The sequence below is a fragment of the Aspergillus affinis genome (assembly GCF_023601865.1).
Source record: "Aspergillus affinis strain CMG 70 chromosome Unknown NODE_4_length_623078_cov_86_301200, whole genome shotgun sequence".
Classification (NCBI taxonomy): domain Eukaryota; kingdom Fungi; phylum Ascomycota; class Eurotiomycetes; order Eurotiales; family Aspergillaceae; genus Aspergillus; species Aspergillus affinis.
The window spans coordinates 597,819-622,179 of NW_026515785.1; the positions used below are offsets into that span (position 1 = coordinate 597,819).

General features: G+C 46.0%; 7 protein-coding genes across 7 annotated transcripts; 4 read left to right on the top strand and 3 right to left on the bottom strand.

Moving 5' to 3' along the window:
- Positions 1–127: 127 nt before the first annotated feature.
- KD926_008084 (general substrate transporter) lies at positions 128–1,742 on the top strand (the record flags this gene model as incomplete). The annotated part of the gene is made up of 2 exons (XM_053104357.1): positions 128–307; positions 378–1,742. The coding sequence occupies 2 exons, from the start codon at positions 128–130 to the stop codon at positions 1,740–1,742; spliced, it is 1,545 nt and encodes a 514-aa protein (XP_052960647.1).
- Positions 1,743–2,182: 440 nt separating this feature from the next.
- KD926_008085 (lovastatin nonaketide synthase) lies at positions 2,183–3,806 on the bottom strand (the record flags this gene model as incomplete). Its single annotated transcript, XM_053104368.1, has 3 exons — positions 2,183–2,959; positions 3,025–3,334; positions 3,550–3,806. 3 exons carry the CDS (start codon positions 3,804–3,806, stop codon positions 2,183–2,185), a joined length of 1,344 nt encoding a protein of 447 aa, XP_052960648.1.
- A 3,143-nt stretch (positions 3,807–6,949) lies between these two features.
- On the bottom strand, positions 6,950–8,648 carry KD926_008086 (uncharacterized protein; the record flags this gene model as incomplete). The annotated part of the gene is made up of 4 exons (XM_053104379.1): positions 6,950–7,234; positions 7,304–7,634; positions 7,694–8,472; positions 8,523–8,648. The coding sequence occupies 4 exons, from the start codon at positions 8,646–8,648 to the stop codon at positions 6,950–6,952; spliced, it is 1,521 nt and encodes a 506-aa protein (XP_052960649.1).
- Positions 8,649–9,714: 1,066 nt separating this feature from the next.
- KD926_008087 (uncharacterized protein) lies at positions 9,715–11,153 on the top strand (the record flags this gene model as incomplete). The annotated part of the gene is made up of 7 exons (XM_053104391.1): positions 9,715–9,823; positions 9,888–10,032; positions 10,092–10,169; positions 10,234–10,315; positions 10,381–10,604; positions 10,668–10,825; positions 11,116–11,153. The coding sequence occupies 7 exons, from the start codon at positions 9,715–9,717 to the stop codon at positions 11,151–11,153; spliced, it is 834 nt and encodes a 277-aa protein (XP_052960650.1).
- Positions 11,154–13,994: 2,841 nt separating this feature from the next.
- Positions 13,995–15,140, top strand: KD926_008088 (NAD-dependent epimerase/dehydratase; the record flags this gene model as incomplete). Its single annotated transcript, XM_053104402.1, has 3 exons — positions 13,995–14,038; positions 14,091–14,963; positions 15,023–15,140. The coding sequence occupies 3 exons, from the start codon at positions 13,995–13,997 to the stop codon at positions 15,138–15,140; spliced, it is 1,035 nt and encodes a 344-aa protein (XP_052960651.1).
- A 1,184-nt stretch (positions 15,141–16,324) lies between these two features.
- On the top strand, positions 16,325–19,468 carry KD926_008089 (uncharacterized protein; the record flags this gene model as incomplete). Its single annotated transcript, XM_053104413.1, has 10 exons — positions 16,325–16,420; positions 16,483–16,541; positions 16,593–16,687; positions 16,751–17,371; positions 17,421–17,718; positions 17,772–17,919; positions 17,991–18,276; positions 18,337–18,704; positions 18,754–19,206; positions 19,265–19,468. The coding sequence occupies 10 exons, from the start codon at positions 16,325–16,327 to the stop codon at positions 19,466–19,468; spliced, it is 2,628 nt and encodes an 875-aa protein (XP_052960652.1).
- A 1,842-nt stretch (positions 19,469–21,310) lies between these two features.
- Positions 21,311–23,776, bottom strand: KD926_008090 (uncharacterized protein; the record flags this gene model as incomplete). The annotated part of the gene is made up of 6 exons (XM_053104424.1): positions 21,311–21,845; positions 21,917–22,083; positions 22,156–22,287; positions 22,352–23,049; positions 23,117–23,434; positions 23,509–23,776. 6 exons carry the CDS (start codon positions 23,774–23,776, stop codon positions 21,311–21,313), a joined length of 2,118 nt encoding a protein of 705 aa, XP_052960653.1.
- Between the last annotated feature and the right edge of the window lie 585 nt (positions 23,777–24,361).

Below are 24,361 nucleotides of genomic sequence, written 5' to 3' on the forward strand. Positions count from 1 at the left end.
CCGGCCGTAGGGTTTGAGGAGTTGGGGAGAGCGAAGGAGAGTATAGGAGTCTATAAAACTGAGTGTGTGGTCGCACAACTGCGGTGATATATCCCTCAGTATGTCTCATTTCTTCGAAATCGGCAGGATGGAATCTCTCGATGCCAAGGATAAAGAACCAGTCACTCAGCATGTGGACATTGTTCACCAGCCAGGCAAGACTGTCAATTCGTATCTGATACTGGCATGTACGGCGTTTGGCGCAGCCTCATTCATCTTTGGCTTCGACGACAAAATCATATCGCCTGTAGCAGCACTGGAACCATTCGTGAGTACTTATATGCCTAGGAAATCATGGAACAAGGGCCCTCTACTGACAAGCCAACGCTACAAACCAGGTTGACAAATATCAAGGCCCCAACGCAGTCACTGGCAAATATGTTCTTAGTGCTCGAAACCAAAACCTCCTCTTCTCAGTCCCCCTTGTCGGATCCATCCTCGGCGGAATGCTTACCTCGCCCTTGAATACACGATTCGGCCGTAAAATCCCCCTGCTGGCCGCATACATACTGTCAATTGGTGGTGGTATTCTTCAGGTCCTTGCCCCGAACCTTGGAGCCTTCGTCGCTGGACGCTTCATAAATGCTATCGCTATGGGGCTTGCCAATGCTACATCACCACTGTACATGTCCGAGGTAGTTCCTCCAGCCATGCGAGGTAGAAGCGTCACGTCGATAAACATTCTGTCTCTCATTGCTGGTGTCGTGGGAACAACCATTGTTTGGCGTACCGAGCAGCTCGGAGGCCATCGATCCTATATGATCCCGCTCATCGTGCAATGTGTCTTGCCTGCGATCCTGTTGGTGTTGACTCTTCCTCTCCCCGAAAGTCCCCAATGGCTCGTCAGCAAAGACAGGATGGAGCAAGCCTACAGTAACTTGCGGAAGCTGCGTGGGTTCAGCGATGCAGAAGTGACTCGCGAGCTCCAAGTCATGAAAATGTGCGAGGACAATGAGCGTAAGCTCAGTGCCAACGTGAAGTTCTGGGAGATCTTCAACCGGCAGAACCTCAAACGCACGCTCACAGCCGGGTCATTCTACTCCTTGAACCAGGTCTCAGGCATCATTCTCTCAACCACCTACGCCACAGTTTTCCTAACCGAGATCGGTGTCGGAGACGCTTTCACTTTAACCGTGATCTCATCCTGCTGTACCCTGGCCGGCACCATAGCAGCCCCTTTTGTCATCGATCGCGCAGGCCGCAGGCCAACAGCCTTCACCGGAATGTCCGCTCTGTTCATAATCAACTGTATCGCAGGTGGTCTCGCATTCGACACGGGGAATAAAAGCGCAACAATGGGTATCGCTGCCTTATCATTTATCTTCAACTTCTTCTGGGCAGCATCCTTCTACTCCCTATCCAACCTCATGCCCTCTGAGATCGCCACCGCCAAGTTACGAAACCACACGATGGCATACACTATAATGTGTGCCCAGACAACGGCTGTGATCACAACCTTAGCCGTACCTCAACTCACCTCCGCAGATGCTGCGAACCTGGGCTCCAAGACCTATCTCGTCTTTGCGGGCTGCATGGCTGGGGTCCTTGTCTTTGCGTACTTCTTCATGCCTGAGACCCGTGGAAGAACGTTTGCGGAGATCGATGAGATGTATGATGCAGGGATTCCCATGCGGGCGTGGCGGAAATATGAGACAACTATAGAATCGAGAACAGCTATGACAGACGAGAAGTTGCAGGCTTAGGACCTGGGCAGTTGGATGTTGACCGTGGTGATAATGAAGATTTTGGGTGTTTGGTACTTCTGCCGATTGATTTAAAAAGAAAGAAACCATTCTATATCGTTGCATGCATAGAATGAGTGTGTGGAAGATTTGGCAGAGTGCATCCTAAACATTCATATCAACAACGGTGCACCCATAACTACAGGATGATGATACAATGAATAGCATTATGAGTGAATTAAATCATATTAAGCCTACAGTACATGTGATGATGTGCAAAAAACATTCTTCGAGGTTAATGGTACAAACAACAAATATACAACTCCTCTCTTTCACCTGTCAAATCGAAGTTCTGTGCTGCCAGCATATAATGGTGTTGGGAATGACTCCAGGCACCCTCACCTCCATGTCCCGATTAGGCTTAGTTCATCGCACAATGCCTACAGCTGAGCGCTGCAGGCCTAGATAGGAATACACACCGCGCATCCATTCCTGCTCAAGAAATGGAACCCAATTTCTTTGGCCTTGGAAATCCACTGCGTTGCGTTATGTGTGTCTGTTTCGTCTATATCCAGCTCCTCGAGATGTTCGCCCACGTATTCCTGCCATTCATCCAGATGCAATTTCATATCAGCACGATGATGGATATACCGCACTAGATGAGAGTCATCTTTTTCTTCGGTATTACTGATCATAGACTCAAGTAGATCGCCAGTAAATCGTGACAGATCCAGCAAGTCAATACTTCCTTGAATACTGTTCCTTGGGATATTGAGTCTTAGTGCTCGAGCAAACATCATGAACTCGGCAAAGACGGTCGCCTTTGACAACCGCTGGGCTTGACCCACGGGGGCAGGCCGGTGAACATACACAGGAAAACCGTACATGCTCGATGCATTCTCGAGGATCTTCTCTGCTGCCCATTTTGTGGCCAAGTATCCGTGCGTACCGCCTGTTGGTGGAGGATGCATTGCCCGCGTTTCGGGATAGTCCTCGTCTTTGCGCCCGCTGAACAGATAAACGGCGACCGAAGACATGAAGTGAATTGGGATCCTTCGGAGAGCAGCTAAGTGTACCAGGGTATGCACAGGAAGCACGTTAACCTGTTTCATGATCTGGTAGTTATCCCAGAAAGACCGATTGGCAGCACTGTGAATAATGACATCCACGTTTTCAGCCAAGAATTCGAGTTGATCCTCTGTTAATCCGAGGCTATCATCTAACAGATTTCCCGCAAGCTGAACAATTTATCCGATTCAATTGCCAGTTCTCTGGGGCCTTGGCTCTCTTCCAGCGAGCGCACTGCTACACAGTAGACCTTCGAGATTGGGTTATCTTCTATCATTTTCTGGAGGACAAACCCAGCAGAGTGCTCAGTGGCGCCTGTGTATAGAACGCGAACGTCCGTTCCAGTTCGACGATCATGGTTGGTCTCAGCAGTCCAATTGATCTTTCGTGTGGATACAGATTCCTCTGAGGCCATTTCCCGCATCGTATGTGACTCTGCAAAGTCCGCCATACTCAATGATGAACGAAACATATCTTTGATCATGTACTGTAGCGGAATCATGTTTACGCGTTTTAGATAGGCAACACCATGGAAGACCTGAATTCTTCTTGCATCAATCAATCAATCAACCAATTCAGTATCGATCAGAGCATCTATCCATTAATTCCATCGTCTTTGACCACTGCGGTACACCCGGTCCCTGCAGAAAGTCTTTAGATTCAACATGCTTCATGCTAATGTAGAGTGATATCAAAGATAATCTCATCCATCCCTAACAACCCCTCTTGTCATCTTTCTAGTTCTTATAAATTCAAATACCTCTGAAACGGATTCTTCCCAGCTTGGTCATTTTCTCCAATCTCTCGCGTCTGCGTCATCTCCCGAGTCTCAAACTGCGCCCCAGGGTTGAAAACCACATATATTCCCATCGCCAGAACCATCGGTAACGCATCCAGCGCAAGGAAATATTTTTCATGCGTGATGAGATAGCCCCTCCAGCCTTCTGTCAGCTCGATGACTCGATAAACATTCCGCATGATCATCATCATAGTGGCGAAAACAGTTGCGCTGGTCATTTAAAAGAGTGGGCGGTTCGCGCAGAGTTCTTTGACGCCTCGATACATTACAAATCCGACGCTGAGTAATAATGCCGACAACCATCGTGGTTGTTCCTGGCTGTGTAGATGTGCTCTTATTATAGGCTGCGCCCGCTAACCCTCCGCCGACAGCCTGGGTAGTCAAGCAAGTCACATCGATACAAAGACAGATGGACAGATATGTCTTCGGTGGAAAAGGCGAGACATGTCGACCAATTTTCTTGATCAAAACCCAGAGGGTAAGATGGATTCCTGCTTGAGCCCATCCCGGTCCTGCGCGGGGAGAAGGTGATCAGTTGTTGGACAGTGAGACAGCTATTCGGCCATGTGTGTATCAAAGAAAGACGAGGCAGATCGGGAGGCAGCTTCTTACTGGTGATTAGGCTTGCTGTCTGCATGATGAAAAGATCCCTCGAATAAGGGCACCAGAATCCCACCAAGCGGCCGATCTAGCCAACCACTTCGAACAGGGCCCCAATGATGAAGAAAAAAGTCCAAAAAGCTCTGGTACGGAACATGTGATACGCCTGACCTATAGCAATGATCACAAAAACTACAGTAAAGACCAGACCTCAAGCCAGGCTGGCTCGATAGCCATAGCTACCTGGATCAACTGTCGGATCGTACGTGGCACAGGCCGGGGTATCCTTGGGGAGGGAATCAGACACAGTAGGCAAAGAGTGGCTTGAAATGAAATTGTTTTAGTATTGGATGGAGGATATCTATTTAAGCCATACTGTCTTCTGTTGAGGCCTAATCATCGGAAAACAGAAACGTAACCTTGTCACTGCGGGGGCTGAGTCCATCTTTCTCGGCAGCACTCATTACACCCAGCCTCTCGCTCGCCGATCGAGTAAAGATCTTTGAGATCCGATCAGGGCCACGGATTTCATTAGACTTTCTGCCAATAAACATGCGTTTAGCCTAACTATATGTTGGGACGTAATCGTTCGACGATTGGGTACATTGCTTATTTACTGCGCCGAAACCTATAGAGGAAATGCTATGTTTCTGCCTGATAATGAGGGCATCATTGGCGCCTCGTCGCACCGGAAACCCGCATCTTGAGATTCTTTCCAGGGGCTCTCAGGTATTTCCTGTTAGGTGGCCAAGACGGTGGAGTCTAGATTGGAAGCCGTTGGGCTTTGTAATTTTGAAATTGTCTAAGCTAGGGTGCAGCGGTTACTCGAGGCTGTGATTTTCTGTCAGAAGGGGAAAACTCTCACTTTCTAGTTAATCGGTGAGAGCTTCATATCGTTCTTTTCAGCAAGCATCTTGCTATAGACTCTGCAGCTGCTATCTTTGACAGATATGTGAAGAAGAGTGCCCCTCCGCAAAAGACTGGTCTGTTGCACGCTTTTCCTACGTGGAATGTCCGTTCTCCTTGCTTTGCTTTTCTCTGCCCAACACCTTCAGATGCAGCCCAGGGAAATCCTAAATTATATCGCTACCTCTAAGTCGCCGCGGGCAGCCACATGGATATTGATGGATCAACAATTTTCGCGTGCTTTTGGGAATTAGTGGGCCAGAGACTACCGAAATTCGGCAGTCATTGGCGTTAGTATGACGTTCAATAGCAGATATCTCTTGTGAAATATCAGTGAAAGGCATATTGTATTCCAGTCTAGTGATGGGAATGAACTAAGACTAATGTTACCATCAGTATGTCTCCATTCGAATATGTGGAAAAGATCTTTGAGCACTTTGTTACGGCACGTTCTTCCTATCCTTGACCTACTAATCAGACCATCTCAATTCTCTTTCTTTTCTAAATCCTATTAGCAGAATGGATATCTATGCAGAAGGCCCACTAGATGGATAATGTAGAATTGTGTCGGATGTATTATTTCAAATCCTAAACAGGAGATACCCAGAAAATTATGAAGTGGTTAAGCTCAGAGGGATGGTGGAGTTCGATCGGTCCGAGCTGTACGAGGCCTAAGCCATAAGGAGAATGCAAATGAATGGAGTAATACTCTATATAAAACGTAGCCTAGAGTACATCTGGGCAGCTCAAGCTGCCTCTACACATGTTGAGCTATGTAGCTTTGGAATGACTTAATTTGCTGGTTCTGTCCTATGAATGACACAATTGTAGATACTGTAGCACAAGCTAGGTGAGAGAAACAAAGAATTTGCGGAACATATCATGCACCCTATGCCAACCAATCAATCAATCAATCAAAATTCTATTAACCTGATGAAGCCTATCTATTGAAACGACAGGTTATGCAGGCGTTTCGCCGAATGAAGCAGAATCTCGAGCCCTTACGCCATATAAACCTACAAACGCAACAGATAAATCAGTAAGTAACGCAATTAAGCCGACTGCCACTCGCCTGCTGCAGTTTATTGCGTCTTTTGACACTGTCTCTCCTTCTGCCTCGTTTTATATAAGTAATTCGTAAGTAGTATACGTCACTGGTAGCGGCCTGACCCAGGCCGCCCTCTAAAGTTTTATGTCACTATCATTTTCCTCGCCTAGTTTAAGTCTTTCTAGCAGGTTGGTAAGTTCTGGAACCCCCTCGTCATTCTCGTCCAGTTGAGCGAATCGGAATTATTAAAAGAGACTTATTTTGTTGTATAAATTCAGTAACGTAACGGATCGCCTGCAGGTATATTATAACTGCGTTATAATCCTGTATACATTTACGCAGTCTCTCTATCTGATTAAAATGATCTATTATTATACTCCGGCCGGCCGTGTGTAACAAGCAATCTAGAAGAATGTACTTAGATATCTGAGACCCTAGGTTACAGGTACATCAGTCGGAGTCGACCTGTTTAATCTTATAAAAAAAATACCTTAATCCTATCCTTATAGTGCGCATCTGAATAATAATCGAGATATGTAGCTTACTGAGATACTCGTAAAGCCGTAAATTCTTTTTGTCTGATTTAGAAAGTAGTTGTCTTGTTGGCCTGCTTACTTTCTGCCTTTTCTACTGCTTTGTTTATTCTGTACGCAAGCGTTAACGGATATCTCTTTTAACTACAGTTACAAGCTATATAATCAGTCGATCCCGTAATTTTAATAAGTTTAGTTTAAATCCTTTTATCGCAGCCTTCTTAGCTGCCTTAGCTGCCTTTTCGTTTCCTTCTACCCCGATGTGAGCGGGAATCTAACGCAGTTCAGTATCTTCCAGGCTCTCGCTCCGCAGGGCCCTAATTCTCCCGTAGATAGTCCGTAGTGCGTACTGGCCCGATGGCCGGCCAGGGTTGCGCACGGCTTGAATAGCTGCCTGACTATCTGAGAAGACCGTAATTGGGGTAGGTTTCGCCCGATCCAGGGCCATTCGGGCCCCTTCCAACTCCCCCACGTAGACCGTAGAGTCCAGTTCCGTTCCTAGGTACTTCCTGGCGGTCCTACTTGCTCGAATAGAGACCGCGGCGGCTCCGATCATCCCCTGATAACCGTTTCCATCTGTATACTAGATCTGCCGGTCCTCGCGGCAGACTGTATTGTGGGTCTGAACTGCCTCCTCTGCCCCCTCAATGATATACCTTAGGGGCAACTCCCACGGGGCCAGCACATGAGCCCGTCTGGTCTCCCACTCCTCCTGTCTGCCGCCGTATGCATATAGCGGACCCGTTTTCTTCCACTTCAGCGCCTCCATCGGAGAGTATCCGGAGGCCTTGAATGCCTCCTTCGACCTCTCCCAGCGCAGCCCCCGGGGGCAGGCCATGGCCGGCCCGGTTTGGATCCGAATGGCCGTCTCCTGAATGGTTTGTTGCATCTGTATTCGCATAGGGGGGAGGTAAAGCTCTACCCCTAGCGCGGCCGAGGCCGTGTTGCGAAACGCGCCACTGATAAGAACAGCTGCGCGGGTTTGAATCCTCTGGAATTCATTGGATCAAAGAATGACCTTACCAGCGCTTCTAAGAACTCCCAACTCGAGCCCTCAAATGCCCCCTGCTTCAATTTGAACTCTTTAACCCATCGTGAACACTGGGTATGGTGCTCTTGTATCCAACGAGATACACTCAAAGGGTGTTCATGCAGTGGAGGTTCACCCTTGAGCCCGAAATACTCGCATATACCACTCCATTTGGTTTCCCACGATACATATTTATCTGAGTTGCCAATGTTGTATGCGCGTCCGTTCCTTTTTTCAGGGCCCAAATTGACAAATATCGTGAACCGGGCCAAAATTTCCTGGCTTGTATCGGTGTGCTTAGCTTTGAAGCTCGCCGAGTCACCCGGGAATGGCACCTTCGCCCCATCACCATGCACATATCGGTAGAGCGAGAGGAATACCGCAAGGGCCTGAGCTATTCCCAAGGCATTGTTCTGTGGCACAAATCCAACGATAGCGTCGGGTCGGATATCAGCCCATTTCCAAGACTTTCCCTTGTTTCGTTCGTTCATCAAGTCGATTTGCGCATAGTAGAAGATGTCGTTCGCAAACGGCTCCGGAATTCGAGAAACGCTTTCCTTGAAAGGGGTAACAAGGTTAACCTCGTTCGGAAACTGAACGCCGTAATACTTGCCCCCAGTCTGAAGCGTAATGAATTGAAGACGGGGGCAGCAAATATCGACAGCGTCGAGCAAGTTCGAGAGAAGCCTAGTATTGAGGCGTTTGATATCTTGCAGATCCAGACAGTCTTTGACAGAATACGCTGCGAATATACATGCGAGATCTAACTCATAGTACAGGTCAGTGGTGGTTATCAAATGGTTGTTTGTGAGCTCACAAGTTCAGCTTGTGGGATCGACTTGAGGAATGCGGCCACAGCCCCAGTGTCAGCAGTACTCAAGTCGAGACCCGATATCAGGTGCAGGCGTTCCTCATTGGGAAGCAACGCTTGCGCCTTGTCCATAGGCCGACTAGTAAGTCCGGTTATGCTGGTCCAGTATTCTGGAGTCGGATAGCACAATAGACTTTACAGCAGACCCCACCCTGTGATTCCAGACGCTCCGACAACAAGTGCGTGCGTCTGATCGCTCGCCATTGATAGTGTTTGCTTCGAACCCTTGGATCGGTTTTGAATGACAATTTATCGAACTGGCACGTCAGCACAATATCGCGACCTTCCTATCATCGATGCTCCAGACATATTTAAGGCGGGAGACTTTCGCATTTATAGAAAAGCCCTCCCGTGGGGCCTTCACGCGTCGTTCCCAAAAGACCACAGATGAGTTACGAGTTTCCTTGCCCAAGTTTGCCCGGACATATCCTCGTGTTTGAAATTTGAATCTTTACCCCATTGGGTTCGATACCTGTTTAGGGTGGTCGCGATTCTTACCATATGGAGAAAGCTTGCCGCAGAAAGCTCCAATGTCTTGTAGCACGTGTGTGGTAGTTGTATTGTTGTGGATTTATGTGGGCCATGACCCAGTGATCAAGGTGACAGGACAATACCATCAGTTCAGAGGATCCAATACAATGGCAGAAGCTAAGCATAGCTAGACTAGTTTCGGGTATATCGTAATATGTTCCGAAGAGATCAGATATTATCGCCTTTTCAGAGACTAGCCGTGCGGTATTTTACAGCTTAAGGACCCTTCGCAAATTTTCAAGCAACTACATCATTCAATTATACAGTGTAGTGGGGGAACTGGTGACGGAGCAGTGGCCTGCACCTCGCTGAGATTTCTCGATTGGCTGTGTTTCTACCGATCGACCTTTCTTTCCTATTCAGGTTTTGTGTCTCTGCTTGGGATTAAGCGCCCTTGGTACTGTAGCATGGCATAGATAGGTGTTCTGTACTGTACACACCCGTGCGTTCACATATTCATTGACTTTACTCGATGTTGAACGTTCCCTCGTTTCTATATATACCCACGTTTGACGTCGTTTGCTATTAATTCCAGGCCTAAGAACTTGCTGTACTAACCGCAAAACTTGTTTTCCATTATTCATAAGTCTATGTGATCAACAGAACAATGTCTACTCCAATGCTGTCTCAAGATTACTTACCTTGTCTGCTGGACAACACTCATAGATCGGATGTTGCTTCATCATGCCTCAGCGGCAAGGTCATTGTTGTTACAGGTTTTGTCTCACTGCTTTGCCTCCGTATCCCTCAATTGCATGGTACGCTGACACTAATTCTCAGGGGGTGCGAATGGTATAGGGCTTGACTTGGCCCGAGGCATTGCTGAGGCTGGAGGTGACGTTGCTGTTTTGGACATAGCAGAAAATACACCTTGCGAGCTTGTACAGCTTGAAAAATCCCTCGGGATAACGGCGAAGTATTATTTGTATGTGAATATTCGCAACGAAACTTTTGCTACCACAAGATAACTGACCCATGAATCAGGACCGACGTCAGCGACAAGGAGAAGCTTGAGCAGACATTCAATGAGGTTGTCCATGATTTTGGTCACATTGATGGTTGGTCAGTAGCATATCTTTGATTACTTCCACACCCAGAAACCTACTAACGGGTCCATGTCGTCAAGTGTGACGGCTGCTGGAGTCATGATGATGGCAGAATTCCTAGACTATAAGTGGGAGGATGTGGTGAAGACGCAAATGATTAACGTCGGAACTCCTCCACAATGTAATTTTGCCGTATATATGGTGCTGACGAAGTTATAATTATTTAGGTTGTCGGAACTTTCATGACGGCCCAACTTGCAGCAAAGCAAATGAAATTACAAGGCAGTGGAGGCAGCATTGTAATGGTTGCTTCAGTAGCAGCGCACCTTAGCTCACCTGCACTGCCAATATCCGCATACACCGCATCCAAAGGTGCTGTTAAAGCATTATCGCACGCTCTCACGGTGGAACTTGGACCAGCGGGTATACGAGTCAATACTATTTCTCCCGGGTATGTCGCGAATTCATATAGACATCCCATCGCATCATACTAACCAATCTCCCCATGCCATAGATATATCAGAACAAGCATGACTGGAAAGGTAGCCACTGAGAACCCAGAGCTTGTCTCTCGCTTCAGCTATGAGCCTCCTCTTGGTCGTATAGGGGAGACTCGAGATTTAATAGGGGCTGTTACATTTCTCTTGACCGAATCGTCGTCTTATATATCTGGTACCGATATTATGATCACAGGTGGCCTACATGCTGGGCGATATGGGAAAGATAGGTAGTTCCATAGTGCGTGAACAATTGGCATAATTCCTAGAGCTATCATAAATACTGTTAGGACATGGTGTTGGGATATGAGGGCTCTTTAATTCACAGAATCTATCTGAACTACTATTGGAAGCTCCCAATTCAATGATTGTAAATCAAAGGATACTTATAACTGTTTATTGGATCTTTTAATAAGTATACAATTATTTATCTACTGTTTGATAACTGATTACTAACTGATTCAGAGTATGAGAGTGTTAATGTCCAGAACTGGACAATCTAAACTAAAGGTGCAGTAATTAAGGCAGAATTAAATAAAGTATACTCTAAGATTCAGCCTTATTACTTTGCCATACTGCGAAATTATACAAATGCTGTTGAGCAGTCTCATCAGAAGTCATATACATCTAGCAAGTATTTAACTTTGGTTCAAGGAATTAAAAAGTAAGTTTCTGAGTACTTATTATTCGCTTGTAAACTGGTTAGGAAGAATACTAATATATTCTAGTTCTGCGAAACTAGATAGGGATGATATTCTACAGTATAACAACTTCCAGGAGTTTAATATTCATCATTTATATCGAATTTCTAATATGGAAGCTAATTATGTTCGGCATATGAGTCGGGAAAGTACGTATAAGAAAACTGCTCTAGAACTAGAAATGCTTACTAACTATTTGCTAACTACTTAGTTACCTTTAGGAAGTCGAAAACGCTAAAGGTCTGCCTTATCTTCTTTGACCGAAGGTGAATTAGCTTTACTAATGCAGCAAGGAAATACAAGATCAAGGTCTCAAAACTCCTCAAAAACTGGCGGTAATGAGTAAGTCTGTCTAGTACTTTGCAAGTGGTTTTAAAGCAGTTTATAAGTGCTTATCAAGATATTAGGTCGATAAGGTCTGGTAATCTTCGATATGCTATTTCAACAAATGTTTTAAATGTTAAACAGAGACGTCAAGAGCTTGAGCTAGAGAATTTTGAACTGGAGATTCAACAGAAGAGAGCCAACCTTAAGAAACAAGAGGATATTCGCCTGCAACAACTTCAAAACAAGAAGTTAGAGCTTGATCTTAAAAAAAGGAGGATACAGATACAAGAACTTCAGGAACATAAACTAAATAGTTTGTAACTAGTTTGCACGTGCTTAGAAAGTATCTAGCTGGAACATTCATGCCAAAGGCCTCATATATTTTTCATTCGGGTGCATTTTGATCCTCCATAACTGGTATCGTATTGATCTTACAAAGCCACAGGCAATACCATTCCACAAGTAATTAACAGTTATTAATAAAGCTATCACTTATTAAACGCGTAAGTAGTAATGATCTCGCCTTCGGATAGAGCAGCAATAGAGTAACTCTTAGGGTGGTGGTACGGTAGTTAGTTAACAAGTAGTTAGTAATTGTTTTGAAAGAGGTCATGCGGGCGGAAAGTTGGTAAAGATCAGGTGTAGATTAACTACATGGCTGCCAAGGCTATTAAGTAAGCAGAGTTGTCCCGCACGAGCAAAAAGTTGACCTCAGGTCATCTGCAACCACACGTAGGGTCCCGAAACTCTGTGGGTCATAGGCCCACATGGCTCCACAAATTCCACTGCTCTCAGCAGCAGCTTGTTTACTATATCGAGACATCGACACGAGTCTCCAAAAGTAGTAAGTGTCAGATCACCTGATAGTTATCAACTACTCCGCTACAGAACTGCTGACCAATTCCTATTTCGTAGTTAACGTAACATGTACACGAGTGACTTCACCTACACGTATGATGTATCCTAGTATGTTCAACCACTCACCATGCCACCAAAACGCACTATTTCTGGCCAGAATGCTGGCAATCAAGAGAGAAAAATTCCACTTGCTATACAAGGTTTGAAACAATGCCGAAATTCCTTCTAATCACTAGGCAGCGCGGCGATTCAACGTTCCTGAGGCTATTCTCTGTGCAGCCGCCGAGGCGTTTTAAATCGACCTACTTCACGCGCAAACATAAATTGACAAAGTTGGAAGAGGAATCGCTTGGAAAATTGATACAGTCTATGTTTTATCGTGGAATCGCGCCTCAGCAGGATCTAGTGTGAGAAATGGCGAATTTACTACTTGTCAAGCGTGGCGAGCGTGATACGCAGTCAGTTGGCAGTACATAAATTGGTATATTACTATATTCAAAGCGAATCAATTAAACCATAGCTCGTATTCTATTATTCTAAGAGATTGGTGACTTGAAATCAGGAGAATGGATGGACTACGGGTTCAATAGACATCCGATGCCTTTAAACCCATTCCTTACCGCTTACAAAAGATCGTACAATCGGAAAATGGCGACTACTAGTTATGGATTGCTATGGAAGCCACTTTACTACTCAGTTTGATGGTATATGCAAAGAAAATATGGTTATACCAATTTGTATGCCACCGCATTTATGACATCTTCTTTAATCTCTCCATATTCATTATTTTGCGGTTATTAAACGTGCCCACGGGCAGATCATTCAAACAAAGCTTCGGTATGACGTCAGCCATATTGATAAGCTTGGTTTCCCTACTGCGTCCTCCTATACATACCGGAGCACTACTCGCGAACGAGAAGGAGCGATTATGTGCTTAGAATGCCAACCAGAAGCGAAAGCGTATACAGCAGGAAATTAATAGTGTGGAAGTAGGAATAGTGGCGGATACAGGGCCTGGTTCGGCAGTGAATTTGGTCAATCGGAGGGCGCCACCGAGGTGTTCAAATTACTGGAATATAGGGTACAAGAAATGCCCTTATTAGTATGTGAATAGTATTCATTATATATAATCGTTGGTTATTGAATGATATTAGTTCACATGCATCAATAGCTAGGTGGGTGCGTCACTGGCTTTCATGCGTCACTCGTTTATGGGTTACGTTGTCCTATTATTAATCCGACGGCACGACCTTCCTAGGTTGGAGCCCATGGAAAGCGAATTACGTTTGATTTATAAGCAAGCGAGCAATATAAAATCAGTGCTGCTCTGCTTCTAGCTAAGATGATCCATTCGAACCACTATTTACCAAGTACTTCGTAACCGGTGGCCATAGAATTTCTTCTTCGACTTTCAATAAAGTTACTCAGTTTTCGATCCAAACCTCCATCCCGTTTGCAATGTCTCAAACAAAGATCTTGATCCTTGGAACTACGGGCTATATGTAACCGGAATCCCATTGCTGCGTGATTGCGAAGATGCTGATAATATCATAGCGGCGGAAGCATTCTTACGGACTTGCAGAATTCGACGAATGCATCCAATTATTCTATTTCTGCACTGGTTCGCAATGCAGAACATGTCTCAACGCTCAATGCCCGAGCCGTCAAACCTATTTTGTTCAAGGGGTTAGATGACTTGGACACCATCAAGGAGGGTGCGAGTGAACATGATATCGTCGTCAATGCGGCATCTGCTAGTCATGATAAGTCAGCTTCGGCCATTATCCAGGGCCTTGCGGAAAGAAAGCAGCGCACTGGCCGTGCGGTTCACTACATCCATACTTCAGGAACCTCGATTCTCGGCGATCAACCCATTTCTGGAAAGAAGGTTGACCTTGGCGTCTACTCTGATGCAACTGATGATATCTATGAGTACGAGAAGAGCCGGAGTCCATACAGTCAACGTATCACCGATATTGTTGTGATTCAAACCGGGGAGAAACTTGACGTTCCAACTTACATTGTTGTTCCGCCAACTATCTATGGCGAAGGCAGTGGCCCTGTCGCCACAATATCTCAACAGGTCCCCATCCTCGTGCGCGAGGCTATCAAGAGAAAACAGGCAATTGTGATCGGCAATGGGAATGGAATCTGGAACCACGTCCACATTCTTGATCTCGCCCCATTGTACACTCTGATTCTTGAAGGTATCTTAGCTGGTCGCCAGGGTCCCCCACATGGGCGGAAAGGCATATTTTTTGCCGAGACAGGAGAGCATACCTGGCTGGATGTATCTCGTGGAATCTCAGATGCCTGTTTCACTCGAGGCTTGTCCTCCACCAGGGAGGTTATAAAAATTGATCTCGCAGAGGCAGCCCCGATTGTTGGAGGAAGTGAAGATCTTGCAGAGATTGTGTTGGCCAGCAAGTAAGTTATTTATCTCTCAATCTGCAACGAGGTTCGATTAGTTGCTGACATTATCAAAGTGCAAGATCACGTGCAGATTTGAGCAGAAAGCTGGGATGGAAGCCCACCAGAGATGACGCAGATTTTTACAAGCACTTTGATGAGGTGGTTGCTACTGTTGCTCGGGAATTCAAGTAAACTTGCTCAAGAAGTGATGAGCAGGAATGAAGACTACAGGAATCCATGTTGCTCCATGCGTCTTCAATATGCTCACTACATGTTATCTCAAAAATAACTCCATATAGTTCAGTGTCATTGGGGGGGGGTAACTAGTGACAATGGCCGCAATGTTTTCAGCAGAAAAAAGGGACCCTTGCATCTGAGATTCATTCTAATTAATTTTTCTTACTGGAACAACGTATCTATTAAGCCATTCTACGTTTTACTCACTGAAAAGATACATTGGCAATTTTATTTCCCTATATGGCGGCTTGGCAATAGCGCTCAACCCCTTTTCCATAGAGAATTCAAGCATTTCACTCCCGATTGAGTAGGCAATGCAGCCATGTCGCTATCATATACTGTGTCCCAGTGAGTGGTCACAAATGGCAGCTAAATTTGGCCCAAAAATTCGAAATATTTCTATCTTTAGAAGGATGCTAGAAATAATCAAAAGTTGGGATTAATCATAGCCGCGAAACGGTCTGGAAAGGGCGACAAAGGATTGAAGTAAAAGTCAATGGTTCGTTACAGTTTCTGCCACTTCGAATCGATGCCTGCATTCGGACATGATTGGCGTCGTTCAGTGAACTTCAATTCTGTCAGCATATTTAGCGAGAATTGGGCAGAGGTTATCGGGTAAAAATCAACTTTTTACCAATATGGTTATTCGTTCCGGCCACTTCCCGAATACCATGAGGAGTGACGGTGGATCCCCTAGCAAGGTTGAACTACCGCAGTGTGCTTATGACAGTGGATACCATGAAGTCTGGCTGAAAGCTGGAATAGGCCTCGGCGATCGTCACAGCTGCGCGGAACGCACAGCTGGAAAGACCTTTGGTATCTTGAGAGCAACAGTATCATCCAAATGAGGAAGTTGACGCGACGTCGTGATTTCTGACCTCACCACTATAGGACCTGGGGCTTTGTGTTGTGGGGAGCAATGTTGAAGGCAGTCAAACTCCCACCTGACCACTAGTCGTAAGACAGCAAGAATGAATAGCTATACCTATTAGCTAAATTCTGATTGGAGTGTATGCTATGGTGACTAGTATTGGACGGTACTTAAAAGCCATACTGTTGCCGTGATATCGGTTTCTGCTTTCAAAATACTTTCACGCCCTTTCAAAATATACCGGTGTTCTACACTTCAATCCCCGAAGATGTTGGATGCAGAAGTCATCATCGTTGGTGCTGGCCCTTCTAGCATTGCGCTGGCACATACTTTGAAACACAAGGTGGGATTAAATGACTTCACGGTAAGAGCCTTGCCTAAAACCCAATTCCAAAGATCAGAGACAAACAGTCTAACTGTGTTCAGATATACGAAAAGATGGAAGGACCGGGAGGTGTATGGAGATCAAATACATATCCGGGAGTGTGAGTAAACAGTCCGCGACCACAGAGCCCAAAAAATTACTTATTTGTTAGAGGATGCGACGTGCCTACAATTTTGTATTCTTTCTCTTTCAACCAGAATCCCAACTGGTCTAAGGAGCTGTGTGGAGGGTCAGAAATCTTACAATGTGAGTAACAATGCGTTTCCAAATTTTCCCCCAAACGCTATTTTAACACAGGGTAAAAATTAGACATGGAGTCAACTGTGGACAAATTCGACTTGCGCAAGCACATGCACTTTAGCATCGAATGTGTTTCTTCAAGTTGGAATGAAAAGGGATTCTGGGAAGTCCGCCTTCGAGACCTTTTGACCAACATCGAATACACGAGAACCTCTAAGGCCTTCATTTCCGCAGTTGGGGGTATATCCAAACCCCGAGATGTCAGATTTCCAGGATTGGAAACCTTTCATGGCGAGGTGTTTCATACAGCCCGGTGGAATCACAGCTATGACTATCGAGGAAAGCGGATGGCAATCATAGGCAACGGATGCAGTGCGGTGCAAGTGGTCCCTGAGGTTGCTAAAGAGGCCTCATTTGTAAAACAATATGCCCGGAGCCCACAGTGGTATCACGAGCGTCCGAATCGAAGCTTCACGTCACTGGAAAAGTGGTTTTTCAGGTATATTCCCCTCTTGGAGCGTTTCATCAGGCTTCGCGTGTTCCTCGCTAGTGACAAAGTGGTAGCAGCGTATGGGCCAGGAGTGGAAGCTTCAAAGCTACGCGCTAAAGCAGAAGACCATGCACGGGAATATATATTCTCGACGGCTCCTAAGAAATATCACCATTTCCTTGTTCCGGACTTTCCACTAGGTATGTTTGCATTCTTGATACTTTGGAGACATTTGTTAACTGGCTGTAGGTTGCAAGCGCCGAATCTTTGATCCTGATTATCTCGAGACTCTTCACAGCCCCACGGTCGAACTAGTGCCCCATGGGATCGAGTCGGTCGACCAGACAGGCATTACTAGCACAGATGGTATGAGAACTGAGTTTGATGTCATTGTCCTCGCAACAGGCTTTGAAGTTCAAGAGTTCCTAGTTCCAATGCAGGTCTACGGAAGAGATGGCCGTAGTCTGGCGCAGCAATGGAAGGAGAATCGAGGGGCTCAAGCATACATGGGGACATATGTACATGGGTTTCCCAATTTTGCAACCTTGTTAGTAATTGACTTCCACATATGGATGAAAATCTGCTCTAATGATCAAACAGATTTGGACCAAACACATTCCCGGCCCATAACTCTGTACTCTTTGCAGTAGAGGTCCAGGTCGCTTATATCGCCAGAACGTTGATTATTCCTTTGATTGATCATCGCATATCGACACTTGAGGTGAAACAAACCGTCGAGAACCAATGGGTGAACCACATACACGCCCAATTGCGAGGCGGGGTCTTTGAGGCGGGATGTTCAAATTGGTACATCAACAGCAACGGACGGAACTCTGCCTCATGGCCTGGCTATGCATCAACGTTTTGGAGGGAATCACTGCAGCCACATTGGAACACTTTTCTCAAAAGACCCAATTCGCGCTGGTGGATTATACACCGTATGAAACGCTGGGCTGTGATGACAAGCCCGAAAACGTACGGATTTCTGGGGCTGCTTTTATTGCTCAAGACACAAACCACCACAGTGCCAAATATCTTGAGCAATGTTCTTGGTGCTGCGAGATCGTTTGTGGATGTCGTTTTGGCTTATTGGTCATTCTATTAGGTAGCTGTGTTTTCTGATTTAATCCATGCGCTATTGAATGGCAAGTATCTTCACTTATAGGCATAGGGTGCATCCTCCACAATCTACGTATGATAGGGCTCGGCTTCTTTGCCGGCTGGCTCAAGTCTTTCCTATCGAACCGATCGACAAGGCTGCAGCTCCCCGGATATCTCAGCAACCTTACTTTAACCCCTACCGGGATCCCCCAGGGGTCCCCCATATCGCCGATCCTATTCCTCCTATTCAACACCCCCCTCATTCGCGCCCTATCGATCGACGGTATTGAGGCCCTTCGGATTCAGCCAACCCTCCTGGAGGGAGGCAAGACGGTCTCCTACGGGTGGATTGACGATGTTGCCACCCTGGCCATCTCGGATAGCTACGCGGTCAATCAGCGTCTTCTAGAGAGGGCCCTGGATAAGGCCGCGGTATGGTCAATGCAGCATTCGTCCAAATTCGCCCCCTGGTCACGACCAGCTGCCCATCAAGGACCACGCAACCGGCTTTATCATCAAGCCAGTGGAGTACGCCAAATACCTAGGAATCTGGCTCGATAAGACCCTTTCGTTCGACACTCACAGGGCCAAGGCCCTTGCTAAGGCGAACAGGACTTTAGAAGCCCTCCGCAGCACCTCAGGCTCGACCTGGGGGACCTCCCTGCTGAGCATGCGCCGCAACTACCTAGCAGTGGTAGTCCCTCAGCTACTCTACGGGGCGGCCGCCTGGTATAGCCCTACGAGCCGGACAGTTAACTACAAGAAGCTCCAGAAGACGGTTAATGAATTTCAGAGGATTCAAGGCCTCCGGATACTCTCCGATGGAGGCACTGAAGTGGAAGAAAACAGGCCCGCTATACGCGAACAGCGGCAGGCAGGAAGAATGGGAGACCAGACGGGCTTACGTGTTAGCCCCGTGGGAGTTGCCCCTAAGGTGCATCATTGAGGGTGCAGAGGAAGCAGTTCAGACCCACAATACAGTCTGCCGCGAGGACCGGCGGATCTGGTATACAGATGGAAACGGTTATCAGGGGATAATCGGAGCTGCCGCGGTCTCTATTCGAGCAGATAGGACCGCCAGGAAGTACCTAGGAACGGAACTGGACTCTACGGTCTACGTGGGGGAGTTGGAAGGGGCCCGAATGGCCCTGGATCGGGCGAAGCTTATCCCGATTACGGTCTTCTCAGATAGCTAGACAGCTATTCAAGCCGTGCGCAACCCTGGCCGGCCATCGGGCCAGTACGCATTACGGACTATCTACGGGAAAATTAGGGCCCTGCAGAGCGAGAGCCTGGAGGATACTGAACTGCGTTAAATTTCTGCTCACATCAGGATAAAAAGAAACGAAAAGGCAGCTAAAGCAGCTAAGGAGACTGCGATAAGAGAATTTAAATTAAGCTTATTAAAATTACAGAATCGACCGATCATACAGCTTGCAGCTGTAACTAAAAGAGATATCCGCTAACGCTTGCATAAGGAGTAAACAAAGCAGTAAAAAAAGCAGAAAATAAACAGGCCAACGAAACAGCTACTTTTAAAATTAAACAAAAAGAATTTACAGTTCTACAAGTATTTCAGTAAGTTGCACACTTCGATTATTATTTAGATGCGCACTATAAGGATAGGATTAAGGTATTTTCTTTACAAGATTAAATAGGTCGATTCTGACCGATGCGCCTGTAACCTAGGGTCCTAGATCCCTAGGTACGTTCTTCTAGATTGCTTGCTGCACACGGCCGGCCGGAGTATAATAATAGATCACTTTAATCAGATAAAGAGACTGCATAAATGTATACAGGATTATAATACAGTTATAATATACCTGCAGGCGATCTGTTACGTTACCGAATTTATATAACAAATAAGTTTTTTTTAACAATTCTGATTCGCTCAACTGGACGAGAATGACGAGGGGATTCCAGAACTTACCAACCTACTAAAAAGACTCGAACTAGGCAAAAAAAATGATAGTGACATAAAACTTTAGAGGGCGGCCTGGGTCAGGCCGTTACCAGTGACGCATACCATTTACGAACTATCTATATAGAACGAGGCAGAAGGAGAGACAGTATCAAGAGACGCAGTAAACTGCAGCAGGCGAGTGGCAGCCGATTTAGTTACGTTACTTACTGATTTATTTGCTGCGTTTGTAGGTTTATATAGCGTAAGGGCTCGAGATTCTGCTTTATTCGGCGAAATGCCTGCATAGCCTGTCGTTTCAATAGATAGGCTTCATCAGGTTAATAGAATTTTGATTGATTGATTGATTGATTCTTTGATCCGAATGGCTTTTACTTTTCGAAAAAGAGTGCAATGTGCAGTATCCAAATACTTGCTTTTCTAAATTCTCTTGTGATATGAGATTGGTGTAGATCAGAAACCAAGCCACACCATCGGAAACAATTCCCGAAGTACTGATACTAAGACGAGTTGATTAGAAATCAATTTATCTTCGCGCTGTATAATATGTCTCAAGTATTTCTTCTCGAGCCGCAATTAGTCAATGCCTTTGAACTAAAACACATACTAAAGTCAAGTTGGTATATAATTGAATCGAATCTGTGCGATACTTTTCTCCAAAACGCAGGACACTCGAGTCCACGGGTATTAGTTACAATTATTAACTCGCAACAATTGCCATTTTAAGAAGACCTAGACTTGTTATACGTACAAGCACATCTTCCAGTCCCACGAGGATCAAATTAAGTTTCTAATCTGGTATTGCCTCGTGAGCTGCTTATTCATTCTAGAAAATTTAACGAGCTTGTGTTGAGATCATGTAAATAAGCCTAGCTTCATACATACGACCAGAATCAACCATCTCTTCTACCTTGAAAACCAATTGAACTGCTCATGATATGGAGTTAACAAAGCATGCCTTTAATGAATTGCTAAGCCGAAGAATACCTATACAAGACAAAAAGCTATAGAGCTACGAGAGATATTATAAAATACCGACGTGGTCTATAGCAATGCCTAGATTCTTGGCACAGCAAATAACCTTTCTCATATAGATCGAAATTTCCAAGCCATGAGACTACAACAGAGCCCACGCCTTTTGTCTTGCATCTCCGCCGTCCAATTCTTTCAAATATAGCGCCACCTTGTCGGCAATAGATATCGCATCAAGGCCAAACCGGTCATAGTTGCTCTCTTTCGACGCAGAGTAGCCGAAGCTCTTCATCCCAATACTGGCGGTGGTGTATCGGGACCAAGCCAGAGGGACATATTCCTCGGCACTCACGATAGGCGAGCGGCTTGTAGGAAAGACCGACTCTTGGTATTCCCTTGATTGCTTACCAAATATGTCCAAAGAAGGGGCCGAGACTATCCGAGAGGTAATACCTCGTTGTTTGAGAATTTCGGCAGCGGTGACCACATAGTGAAGTTGGGAACCGCAACTGACGAGGGTCACATTAGCTCCAAGTCGTTCGAAGATCACGTAAGCCCCTTTTGCTGCATTTGTGCGGCTGGTCGATGGCACATGGCCGACAGGATCGCGAGCAATCGAAATGAACGACGGCGAGTCTCTTTTGCCAAGGGCATATTGGTAAGCCCCGATAAGTTCTTCCCTGTAAACCTGATGATCAGCGTTTCATGCGATAGCAAGTAGTGTGATTGTCAAATCAGAAGCCGCACTCACGCATCACAGGGTCGAATATATGTCAGATTTGGCATCGCTCGGTACAGAGAATCTATTTCCACTGGTTGATGGGTCGGCCCGTTTTGGCCTTCCTGGAAAGAGTCGTGTGTTGCAATATGGATCACTTGCAGGTTACTGAGTGCACCCATGCGCACCGCGGGGGCAGCCTTTGGACAGACAAAGACAGTTAGCAGACGGAATATGAGCGAAGTTATCAACCCCATGGAGAAATCACTTACGTAGAGGTAGAACATAGAGAACGTCGAAGTCACAGGGAGAAAGGTGCCGGCGTGAAATGCAGCTAGACCATTGGCAATGGCGGCCATCGCGTGTTCTCTAATGCCATGCCGAATATATCTGCCAGTAAAACTCTATTGACATATCAGCTGAACCATACTTAGTGGGCACCATAACCAGTTGTTTATGAATACTCACTGTTGCTGGGTGGAAAACATCATTTGCGGAATACTTGAACTTGTTTGAGTTTACCAAATCTGCGCCACCACCGCATAGAGCGGGATTCACCTTCCACAATAGTTCAAGAATGTCTCCGTTTGACTCTCTAGTTGCCAAACCTTGAAACTTGGAGCTGTCCAGAGTATCCAATGTGGTGGTCCATTCCCCAAATGACCCTTCAATGCGAGCCATCAAACGCTCGGCATTCTGGGGATATTTCGATGTGTATCTGTTCAAGCGATCGTTCCATTCCTGCTGTTGCCGGCTCCCGTACACTTTGCGTTCCCGAAAAAAGGCCAAGGTGTCTGGAGGGACGACATGCGTGAATTTGGGATCAATTCCTGCGAGAACTTTGGAGTTAAAGATACTCTCTCGATCGAAGGATCCATGATGAGCTTTGGCAGTCCCCGCGAATGCAGTGTCTGTCCCAATGACAGTGCGAATGTTGATAAACACAGGTTTGCCACGATAGACACGTGCCAGATGCAAGGCGGCGGCAATGGCTTTGACATCATAAGTTCCGTCGTAAACATCGATCACCTCCCAACCGGAGGCACGCATTTTCGCATTGGTATCCTCCGTGTTGATCCAATCCAAGGGCCCATCGCACGTCACCTGGTTATTATCGTAAAGGAGAACCAGATTATCAAGTTGTAGATTTCCTGCCAGTGATATTGCTAAAATATTGTGGACACATTTAGTTAATGTAATTCAGAGAAGTAGACACTGGGGTTGATGAATAACCTTCTAGGGCAACTCCTTCCATAAGACATCCATCTCCTGTCATACAGTAGATCTGTGACTGGATAATATCTATATCGGGCTTGTTAAAATTGGCGGCCATGTTCTTGGAAGCGATGGCAAGCCCTACGGCAGTGGCGATACCTTGTCCCAATGGGCCCGTGGTCACTTCTACCGCGGGACATTCGATCTCGGGATGGGCATGACACAAGGTGGAGGATCCGTTCAACTTGGCGGATCCGTATCCCTTAAGTTCTTCCATTGTCCAAGAATCGTACCCCACAAGGTAGTTCATTGCATATAAGAACATGCTGGCATGCCCTGCGCATGTAGAGTAATCTTGATCAGCATGTAACGCAGTAGAATAGGTAGCCAACAGCATTCCTCGGCCTCACCGTTAGACAAGACAAACCGATCACGATCGAACCAGCTCGGATCGTTAGGATTGTATCGCATGGTGTATTTCCACAACGCTACACCAATGGCTGCCATCCCCAATGCAGAGCCGCCGTGTCCCCCGCCGTGTTGCATTGTCATATCAAAGACGAGGTTTCGAATTGCGAGGACGGCATAGTCATCATCTGTTTCTGGTTTCCGCACTGGAGTCGGCATTTTCATATCACATTTCGAATCTCTTTCGCTATCATCCAAACTGGGCGCCATGGTATGATTTATGACAACAAATAGTAGAGGCTTTGTCTGTATAAGAATTAAATGAGAATCAAGTCTCTGCAAAATAGAATGATGTTGAATAACAGTCAAGAGGCCAATTTAAGCATTTATATGTATCTCAAACTACTATTCAACGCTGATTGAGCCCCCGTGTTGACACACTATTGCGACAAAGCTAATGAGTATGAGTCTTGCGTTTGAACCTTCCTAGCTTTTGCGAAGAGCCCCAACGAATAGCTACGTGCAGCGAAACTACCCGATTTGGTACTTCGTATCGACTGCCGTTTGGTCCAAGTCGTATGGCTTGGTATGGGCCCTGTCTTCTTGGCTCATTTGGTGCATTTTGGCTACGAAAATTATCGCGTGAAGATAGCATACCTAGGCACTTCTTTTTAAACTGCTTTAGCCTCCCCGTTTGTCGCCGTTAGACATGCGATGGAATGTCGAGGCATTTTCTTCATGCCGTACGTTCTTTGTAGTTCCAAAAGGATGACGGTTCGTAAAGGGCAGGTCATAGGAAAGTCTAAGTCGCGCACGAAACTAACGCCCTACAGTGGCACCGCAAAAGTCTTTGAC